We start from the raw sequence: 10,196 nt of genomic DNA, 5'->3' as shown, positions 1-10,196 counted from the left end.
TCCTGCTGTTATAATTGTTTTGAAGTGGTGTAATTTAAGCCAATTTTGAGGAGTTTCCATATGAGTTAAAGATGTGGATTTGTGTAGTGTGGTCTTTTGTATGTTGTTTGTTTGTTTGTCCCTTGCCCTAACTAACTTTAAAGCTGGAAAGGAAGTTCTGTAAAGAATAGATATTGTAGTTCTGGAAGATGGAGGAGGGAATTTGTGTAATACTGACATCTCTCTATGCAGAGAGACAGTTGTCTGAGATCAGAGGAAAACTCCTGAGTGTGAATGCTGAAATAGAAGACCTGAAATATCAAATTGTTTTGGAGGAACAAGAACACCAAAAACTGCTTCAGAAACATGAAGAGGTTGTCTCTCAGCTGCAGCAAGAGAAGGTAAACACGGACTACAAATTGGTCTGAAAACAGACTCTAATCCCAAGGACTAGCACTAATGGTTCTGGGTTTGGTTATGCATGAGGTAGCCCTGCCAATAATGCTCTAATCTGAGCAATGTGCAAGTGGGTTTTGGTCAGCAGAAACTGTGGTACAGGAGCTCTAACAATCATGGTACAATGGGTGTACTGGTTCTGCTTGTAAATTTGACCTTGTTTTAGTGCTGTAAAGGATGAACACTGCAAATTAGCCTGTAATACGTAGAAAACTACTGGTGGTTTTAAAAGCTGTGATACTCTGGCATGCAGGAGTCATCTGCATCAATGCACCAGAAGTTACTGGAGTTTCAAGAGGAGGTAACAAATGAGAGACGACTTCTTGAGGAAGAGCTGAATGCTACCATGAATGAACTGACTATGTTACACACCAAGGAGAAGAAAGCTGAGAAGTTGGTGAAGCGATTGGAAGAAGAAATCAAATCTCAAGGTCTTCAACTTGCACAGATGGAAGAGAAGCTGAAAGGGTTTGTGAAATAAACTTTGTCGTTCTAAAATTTTGAAAGGAAAAATGTTAAATCAGTAGTACAAACAAAGCTTCTGAGCCTAGTTCAGGTTTAAGAGACCTGAGCAGATCTAAAGTTATTTCTTGCTGGTTATTGATTATTGATAGTGATTAGATCTAATCAATAGCAGTAATAGTAACTTGAATCAGTTTTACATTGCCTTAATTATAAACGACTTAGTTAGCTTGTTGGGATTTGCTTGAAATGCCTTGGGTGTGTTGTGGTGCTGTGACCTTGCTGTGCAGGGTAAGCCACGTGCATTGGTATGTAGGATGTTTCTGCCCTGAAGAGGGCAGTGACTAGAAAAGGTTTTCAAGCCAGTTTTTTCTTCCTTTCAAGTATTTGAACATATAATAGCAAACTTCTGTCTATTCTGTAGCTGCCTTGGAAAATAAGGTGATGGGGAAATGCTTAGTTACATGTGCTGTGAAGATTGGGCTTTAGTACATGAGCAGTGACTGGTTTGTCACAACTAATTTACTGCTGCCACTGCAGCCTCCTATAACTGGTAGCAGCACTTGGTAATGTGCTCAGACACTTCTCTTCAGTGTGAATGCTGAATTTTTATTTCAGGAAGAATGCTGAGTTGAAGCAAATCAATGAAGTGCATAGCAGTGCTGTTCTGCAAATCCAAGAAGAGCTTAGCAATACATTGCAGAAACTTGGACAGACTGTTGCTGCATTTGAAAGGTATTTAAGTTTCATTAAGACATAGGTCAGGTATTATCTCTAAGACTGCAATAAAACATACTGTTCATTCGTGTGCCTTGGTACTTCACACTGCATGTGAGTGTTGGTAGGCACTGGAGCAGAGGATTTTGTGATGGAGTATTTAATGGCATGAAGAATTTATTCCCCGAGTACTAGGCAAGTGTAACAACATACTCAGTGTCTAGCTCAGGAAACTGGATGTTCTTCCAAAATGTAACCAGTTAGAGTAGTTAAGTGCTCTGGAATCACAAGGTTGTGACTAGTGATGGTGTTCTCTTTGCACTAAGATCTCTTGCAAAAAGACTTCCTGTTTAGGCTTGAAACTTGCCCTGAGCTGAGATTTAGCTTCCTACAGTTCTTGCAAATCTTTTGTCTCAAAATATTCAGGTTGTGGAAGTATGTAGAAAGTGATACTGCTGTTGCTAGGTATGCATGGCACCCATGCAGGATCCAGTGGAATATTTGCCCATGCAAACTGCAGACAGGAGGTCTTTTGGTGTAAGCCTCAGGTATAATAGGTCTTGTGTGTTTTTAAAATGCCTACAAAAACCATGAAAATATCTGTATGACAGAATTAGTTGTAGTGTTAGTGCTTGTGGCATTATGGAACTGTGCTTTGGTGCCAGAACATTGCCATATCTTCAGATTATAAAATCTTCAGTACTTGTTAGTGTGAACTTGTATTGCTCTTGTAAGGCCTGAACAAATCAGTCTGTGTTTTGCCTGAAGTAACAAGATTTTTTCTTACTTGCACTGTAATACCAGCTACAAGAAGACAACAGGTGAGGAAATAGGCAGTCTGAAACTGGAGAACTCCTCTCTGCAAGAAGAAATTGCCAACCTAAAAAAAGTAGGCCAAGAGAATCTACAGCTGCTTCAGGAAGCAGAATACACTAAAAACAAAGCAAAAGAAGAATGTGCAAGGTACTATACATACAAAGTCTTGCTTAAGCTTAAGAAGGCTAAGGCTTGTCTTTCCAGCTAGATTTTAATGTGATTACTCTACCAGATACCATCAGCATTTGGTGTAAGCTGGAGTTTCTTCCTTTTCCCAGTGCGGAGAGTTGAAAATACTGGCAGAATTTATTACACTTACATGCTTTAGGAAACTGGTCTGTTCAATCAGTAGTTTAGACTCTTGCTTATATGTGGAACATAGAGGAAAAGGAAAATACTTGAACGAAATATTTTGGAATATTGTCTTTCTCAGAAATACTAGTTACAGTGACTAAGACCCACAGGGGAGACGAACAAATACTTAATGCAGAGCTCACTCTTTGCTGCTCTGCTCTGTCAACTCAAATTCTGCTCATAAGCAGGTGCCAATTAAATGTCCATGAATTGCCACACTGTGGTGATGTAACCCAAGGTCTTCTCTCTGCCTGATATGAGGCATCACAGTGCAGCTGATGAGAAATAACACCCAAGAGCTTGTGTCAGGCCAGTAGCTGAGGATATGCTTCTCTGAGTGTCTAACAGCAGTTTAGTGCTTGATGTTCTCTATGTCTTAAAACACCTGTGCTGGTTAAGATTTTTTTTTTCCCTTTTTTTCCTCCCTTGCTTCTCTGAGTGTCTAACAGCAGTTTAGTGCTTGATGTTCTCTGTCTTAAAACACCTGTGCTGGTTAAGATTTTTTTTTTCCATTTTTTCCCTCCCCGCCTGCTGCTTATTGCCTCCAGTTTCCATTAGAGCTAGTAAAATAAAAACTGCAGTTATTTCCTGGTTTGATTTTCTGCTTGAGTGTGGTAAGGGCTTCTTAGCCTCCTCCTAGTTGATGGAACAAACAACTGATGTTGAAGAGGAGAGGCAATGCTTTTGGATGCAGGGGTTTTGAAATCTAGAGTACATCCACACTGAACAGTCTTGAGCTTCTGTTTAGACAAATCTCTGCATGTACAGTCTAACCACTAAGCTATCTCTGCTAAAAGCTGCTGGCATTTGAACAGCCATGAATGAGAAGCATGGTCTTTCCTTGTTTCTAAAGCTCTGCTTGCTTTCTCATAGGACAAGTTAAAAAGCATGGTACTCCTTAACCTTGATTGCTTTCTTGTAGCATTGTTCTCTCTCTGGTACTATTTGTGCAAACTTTTATTTCAGTTCATCTACTAACAGCTTTCCAGTCATGGTTACTTATGTTTTCAGATTAAGAGTAGTGTAAAAGAATAGATTTAAGGGTTCATTAAGGATGTATGATATTTTCCTCAGGATGATTTTAGAAGTCCAGACCAAGCTTGCACTAAAAGAAGCAGAAACTGAGAGAACAAGAGAGTCTTGTCTTGCACAAGTGACTAAACTTCAGGAAGACCTGGAAGAGAAAACTGAAGATCTGAGAAGACAACTTGAGGCAGAAAGATCAAGGTGACTTTCTCAAACTAAACCTGCACATCCATGTTTTAGTGGGAAGAAATGCTGACCTAATCACGAACATAATGAAACTCCACTTCTTGCTTTTTAGGAAAACCATGGATGAAGACATGACCTGTAGTTTAAAAGAAGAGATAAAGACCTGGCGCAATCGATATGAAGAGTTACACAACAAAACTAAGCCTTTTCAGGTGTGGTATGGAGTGGCTGTTTGTTAGTATCTGTTGACTTAAGACTTGTGCAGTTGACTGGAGTTCTCCTGAGAAGTAAACATGTTTCCCCTTCCAAGGCATTTATCCTGCAGTGGTTTCCTAAGTTACTTTCCACTGAGCCAGCTATTCCCCTTCCCAACCCAATCTTCCTGGGTAGAGTTCAGTTCAGGAAGAAGCTATGTTTAGTTTAAAGATGTCTTAAGAGATTCAATATGTATTTCAGCAACAACTAGATGCATTTGAAGCAGAGAAGAATGCACTCCTGAATGAGCATAGTGCAGCCCAGGAGGAACTGACTAAACTAAGCAATGCATATGCGAAGCTACTTGGCCACCAGAACCAGAAGCAAAAAATCAAACATGTTATGAAGCTGAAGGAAGAGAATACCCAACTGAAGCAGGTTTGTGATATGAAAAAGCTAGAAATCTGCAATTTATAAATGTGCTTGGTTGTTTTGTTTGTTGCTCTAAATATTTACAGACTAATCCTGCAAGCTACTTAATTTCTATGGTTCTTAAATTTCCTGCATGAGCCAGATTAGAGCAAACCCTCAGCCAGAGGGTTCACTCCAGAAAGAGTGAACCTGTTTTAGTTTTGACTGAATGTATAACATACAGTGCAAACAACTACTTCTACCCTTAGCTTGATTGACTTTTCTCACCTCTTTTGGAGGTTTCAGACTTAGTAAATGATGTGCTGAAAGCAGCACCTGGAAGATTCAGGCTACAGTACAGCTTAGTGATGTTGTACAGCAACTGCACAGTGCTGCTTGTTTCTCTGCATCTCTGTGCTTGGGTTGGGTTTTTAATGCCACCAATAACTTGGTATGTATGCTTAGCACTAGGCAACGTGGCTCCTTCAGCAAATGATGGTGGCTCTTCTCCCGTTGTTTATCTAACCTCCAAGTATTATGTTTTCTCTAGGATGTGTCCAAGCTGCGTGGATTGCTAGTAAAGGAAAAGGAAACCAAGAGACACCTTGAGAAGCAACTGTGTGCAATACAGGGCATTAAGCATTTTGATCCTTCCAAAGCTTTCCAGCATGGTAGCAAGGAAAACATTCCTCCAAAAACCCCTCTGAAAGAAGGCAAGTTTAGATATCAGTGTAGCCTTGTGTTTGTACCTCTGAACTCCAAAGAAGGTATGATAGTCATGCATAGTCTGTATTTGGGGGGAAGAAAGGAGCATGGCACCCCTTGTGTTTCACAGCAGACATTGGAGGCTGCATCAATGGGGCTCTCCCAGTGTGGTTTGCTATTGTCCTTTCCAGCCCAGGTCCTTACAGCCTGACCTGAGCTGGTGGTGTACCAGGTCAGACATCAGAGCCATTGTCTCTCTGTCACCCAGCTCACAGAGTGCAGCTGATGAGGTGACAGGCAGGGGTGGGGGGTACAAGTGGCTCAGCTAGAGTATTGTCCTTTGGTTCTTTAGCTGCTACCTGGCAGGACCTTATCCCACTGCAAAAGGCCTGCAGATAGATGTGGAGAGCAAGATGGAGAGAGCATAGGAGTGCCCTAAGGGAAGCAGTGTGGGAACCAGACCTTCACTTGAGGGTCTGAAATCCCAGCTTGCCTGTCAGTGTCTTCTACCCTGCAGCAGACAAGTAATTACTCAATGTGGTGGGAGCAGTAGTGAAAAACACTAATTTAGTAACACTCTTCTATTGCAGGTAATAAAACCAGAATGTAATCTCTGCATGAAGAGAAAAATACATCACCAATAAATTTGTGTGCTACAGAAGACTTCAACAGACTGCTGCTTCAGGGTGAACTTGGATGCTGTGTATAATATAAGCACTGCAGAAATGCTCTAAAATTATATATTTTTAGAAACACTATGCTTGGTTATACTTCTGCTGAGAAGCCAAAGGTGACTGTATGTTTCTGACTCCTGGTACTGCACTCAAACTCTGAAAGGTGTTCACTGTTCTCATTTTTTGGTGTGCTGAAGCTGCTCAGTTTGTTTTGGACAGAGGAGCTTAGGTTTGGAAAAGATGAATAAGCACTAGAGAATAAGATTGCAAATTAAATCCGATTTCAAGAGTTTGGGGTGGGGTTTTTTTGCATCTCTCTCGTGTATACAGTTTTATGTTAAATTAATTGTGCTGTTTGTGTTTGCTTCAATGCCAATGGCAGCAATACTGCCAAGAGACCCTTTTCCCTCTGTAGCCTACATAGTCTAGAACTCATGTAGAAAATGGGGCTGTACGTTTCCTTTTGATATTCTCAATGGGATCTATATTCAGGTCATGCTAATTGATATCCTGGGGTTGGGTATTGCACTTGTTTGTGTTCAGAAGATTTTCAGGTCAAAGTCAAATGGACTGCATTTACCTAAATGTTTGCATGCTGTGGTTCAGTTTCTTAAGAGAGCAGTGTCTGTTAGGAATGCTGTGCTCACTGCTCTATTGAACTGCCATAAAATCTTTGTAGCCAGCTGTTGTAATTGATCAGTGCTACAGTGATGAGGAATAACAACAGAACTTGTTTCAGCTGGGTGGACAATACCCACTGTACCACATGTGCCTTCTACAGACTTGAATTGTGGCAAGGGGCAAACAATCTGTTTAACTGCATCTAAGATTAAGAACATTTTAGCACAATAAAAATTTTAGATAAAAGAATTTGTCTGTTTTCTTTGCAAACCAGGGACAAAAGCCCAAACTAAATTGCAATGTGACTGACCTAATGCTCTTTGTTCTAGTCTTGTCTTTGTAACAAAGCCCAATGTCAGTTTTGCCTCCAAAACTACATATTCTCTAGTCTTAGGGAAATTATTTAGCTGAACTCTATCACACCTGTAACCTGCAATTCTTTTCTCCTCTCATTTCCTGTGAGTTTCTTTTAATAGAGAAGTAAATACTGAAGTGCAGTGACAGGTAGTGATTCCTGCACACAGGTGCTGCAGAGAGGCAGGACCCAAGGCTTGGTATGTGCAATGTATTGCCCTTTGTGCTGACACTGTGAGCTAACAGACTTGGTCACTCCTAGGAAAAGATATACCAAATAGATATAGTAAGTCCAAGGAAAGCAACTGTTAGATGTTGTCTGCTAATGTTATCTTTGCCTATTTGCTGCATTACTGGAACTTCAGAGGATGAGGGTTAGCTCCAGGTGTTAGCATTAAGAGAATCCTTGGTACTCAATAGAGCAGTTCACCTGAAGTGTTGACATTGTAATATGGAAGTTGCTGCAAGTATTTAATACTGGAGTTCTCTCCTTGTGGAGAAAAAGCTGATAGTTTTCTTGTCTGAAAGATGTAAATGAGGTAAAACAAATGGTAGAGGAAACTTGCATTAGTCTGACTCATTTGATGAAACACAATCTTACCAGAAATCCTGATGTTCCACAGCCTCTGTGTATATCCACTGGTCAGGGGATGTGGAAATCTGTGAAGCACTGGAAGGAGTAACACTCTGTAGCTGTTACATGAGTTTTTCTCACCAGGTCACGTGAGTGCGTGACATATGGCTGTGATAGTAGCACACCTTCTGTGCTGTTCCATGCCTGTGGGGACTGTTCAGGTAAAATCACTGTTGACAAACCAGAATGTCAGTCTGAAAAGCCTTTGTGCCAAAAATGAAAAACATCCTTAGTTTAATATGTTTTTAAAACATGTCTGAGCCTTTTATTTCAGGAGAGATTAGGGCAAGTGAATGTTAATAGAGGATTCCACACAACTCAGAACATGGAAATGGAGACACTGAGTTAAGATACTTTTTTTTTTTTTTAACAGAACCTCTATTTTTTTTGTGTTTGACATGTCCTGCATCAGGACAGGTTTCAAGTGTGCCAGGTAAAGCAGAATAGGGCAGGTGTCACAGGGTGGTGATTTTATGGTTCCTTTGTACTTGTTTGCTAACAGCTATCATGAGTGTGCTGATATTGACAAGAATAAGGAAACTGCAGCCAATAATTATGCTGACCTTACAGCAGTGGTGATCTTTGAGCTCTAAAATATAGGCAAATCATGAGGAACAGATGGAGAGAGAAGTAAAAGATGGAAATAGAGGAGAAATGGAGTGCTCTGTGTCAATTTCAATGAAAGTCTGGCCAGTTTCATGCATGTATGAAATAACATTAAAAACTGAAACCTTGACACTGATAGCTCAACTGATTCAGGTATTCACTGCAGGAAACCATTACTGTCAGGTGGAACAGATATTTTTAATTGAAACCCACAAAATTTAACAATAAATAATTTCTCTGCTCCTTCCTCTTGCTGTCTTGTAGCAAGATCTGGGCTGTGCTTGGTTGAAATGTAAAATGAAGAGCTGTTAGAATCCTCAACCTGCATGACCTAATTAGAGCCCTCCTCCTGTTCCCTATAAAAGGGAAGCTGTGTAAGACTCAGTGCCAGTGCTTTGAATAAATTTTATACACACAATGGCTGTGCTGGCTCATGCTGGCTGTTATGAAGTAAAATTTAAGCTCATACTGAGCTGCTTAAATAGTACCACTGGGACCAGACCAAAAGCTTAACAGGATTCAGAGCCGCACGTGATGTAGGGCTTGGATTAGCATTTGAGTTTCAGAGGTCAACTGAGCCATTGCTGCTTTCAGTCCATGTGCTCTCTGCAGGCACAGCAGACAAAGGGACAAGTGCACAGTTGAACTGCAATAATTTCCTAGGCTGGTTATCCCCTCTAGGGTGAGGCAATGCCTGAAATGCTGGTGCAAATGGAGCAGGTAAGGCTCTGGATATTTGCATTGCTAGGTTGCTGCCACACTTTGCTTACTGAATCTTGGGAGAAAGAAACAGGAGAGGGGAGAGAGACTTAATTAACTCTAGTCTCTGTGAATTGCAACCTGAAATGGTGATTTAAGGAGTGGTACATTTAGTCACCCAGGGATGCATTGTGCTTAAGTGACTGATACGGACAACAATAATGTTGTTTAGCTGTTTTCATGGAATCCTAATGTTTCACAAAGTTTATGGAATAATAGTAAAGACATGGGAAGTATAAGTAGAACATACTGAACTCAAGGTAATTATTTGAGGAAAAAATAGATTATATTCTGTAATAAGGATAAATTGCATGTGGGTTTTGTAACTTATACTAGTGACAAAAAGGTAAAGATATTTTATAGGCCAATTTATGGTTCTAGCTTGAGACTCTAGTGTTCATGCTTTCCCTATTTTCCTCTTGCTCTAAGCCTGGAAGGCAAAATTTTAATTTCCATGTGATGGTTTTTATTAAGATGCACATGGAACTCCTGTGGTGTGGCATTAGGTGTGCTGGGAGTTGTTCCCTTAGTGCTCCTGAACAGCTTGGTATAGCTTTGTAGATTTTTTTTTCTGCTGCATTTCAAGGTATGAATTACCCATGTTTGGAAACAGAATTTGAAGATGAATGAAAGGGAATTAAATGTCAATAACTTATTATAAGGCAAAAAAAAAAAAAAAGGCTTCTTCCTGCCAAGAAAGCAGAAACTGGTTCAAGTGGTTTAGACATATATGTACTTTTTTGTCCTGTAAATGTTAGTTGCTTGTCATAAGTAAATGTCATTTACATTATGATTCTATTAAATTGTAGTAGAATTGTCTGATTTCTCTTCAACTGTGTTAGTTCCTATAGTATCAGCTGGTTTTCTTCCTTGACTATCACCTAGTAAATACTGTTTTCATCAAGCCAAGTAGAAGTCAATCCATTGACTTCATTGACTACCACCTATGAAACACTGTTTTCATCAAGCCAAGTAGAAGTCAATCCATTGACTTCCTTGACTATCACCTAGTAAATACTCTTTTCATCAAGCCAAGTAGAAGTCAATTCAACAGGGGCAGATGGAAGTATGAACTAAATCTTGGCCACTAATTCTTACACATCTACTTAACCCTAGTCTCGTTAAAACGACGCTGGGCACTGTCTCTGCCTCCATGGGTCAGAAATAGCACAGCGTAACACATCCTAGTCAAAAACTTGTATTAAAAATACCTTCAAATAAAAAAAAAAAGTCAAACCTCG

At 40.1% G+C, this 10,196-nt stretch overlaps 1 protein-coding gene across 1 annotated transcript in view; it reads left to right on the top strand.

Annotated features, from left to right (window-relative positions):
- HMMR (hyaluronan-mediated motility receptor (RHAMM)) overlaps nt 1-5,369 on the top strand; it is a gene marked incomplete at both ends in the record, with an annotated part of 11,217 nt that extends 5,848 nt beyond the window's left edge. The window contains 8 exons of the mRNA XM_009079421.1: nt 232-380; nt 689-903; nt 1,516-1,632; nt 2,419-2,577; nt 3,859-4,011; nt 4,109-4,208; nt 4,453-4,629; nt 5,153-5,369. Coding sequence (XP_009077669.1) covers nt 232-380; nt 689-903; nt 1,516-1,632; nt 2,419-2,577; nt 3,859-4,011; nt 4,109-4,208; nt 4,453-4,629; nt 5,153-5,369 — 1,287 coding nt within the window. The remainder of the gene's footprint in view (nt 1-231; nt 381-688; nt 904-1,515; nt 1,633-2,418; nt 2,578-3,858; nt 4,012-4,108; nt 4,209-4,452; nt 4,630-5,152) is intronic.
- Between the last annotated feature and the right edge of the window lie 4,827 nt (nt 5,370-10,196).

Source organism: Acanthisitta chloris, unplaced genomic scaffold (assembly GCF_000695815.1).
Source record: "Acanthisitta chloris isolate BGI_N310 unplaced genomic scaffold, ASM69581v1 scaffold24557, whole genome shotgun sequence".
NCBI lineage: Eukaryota > Metazoa > Chordata > Aves > Passeriformes > Acanthisittidae > Acanthisitta > Acanthisitta chloris.
This window is presented reverse-complemented; position numbering and strand designations above follow the sequence as displayed.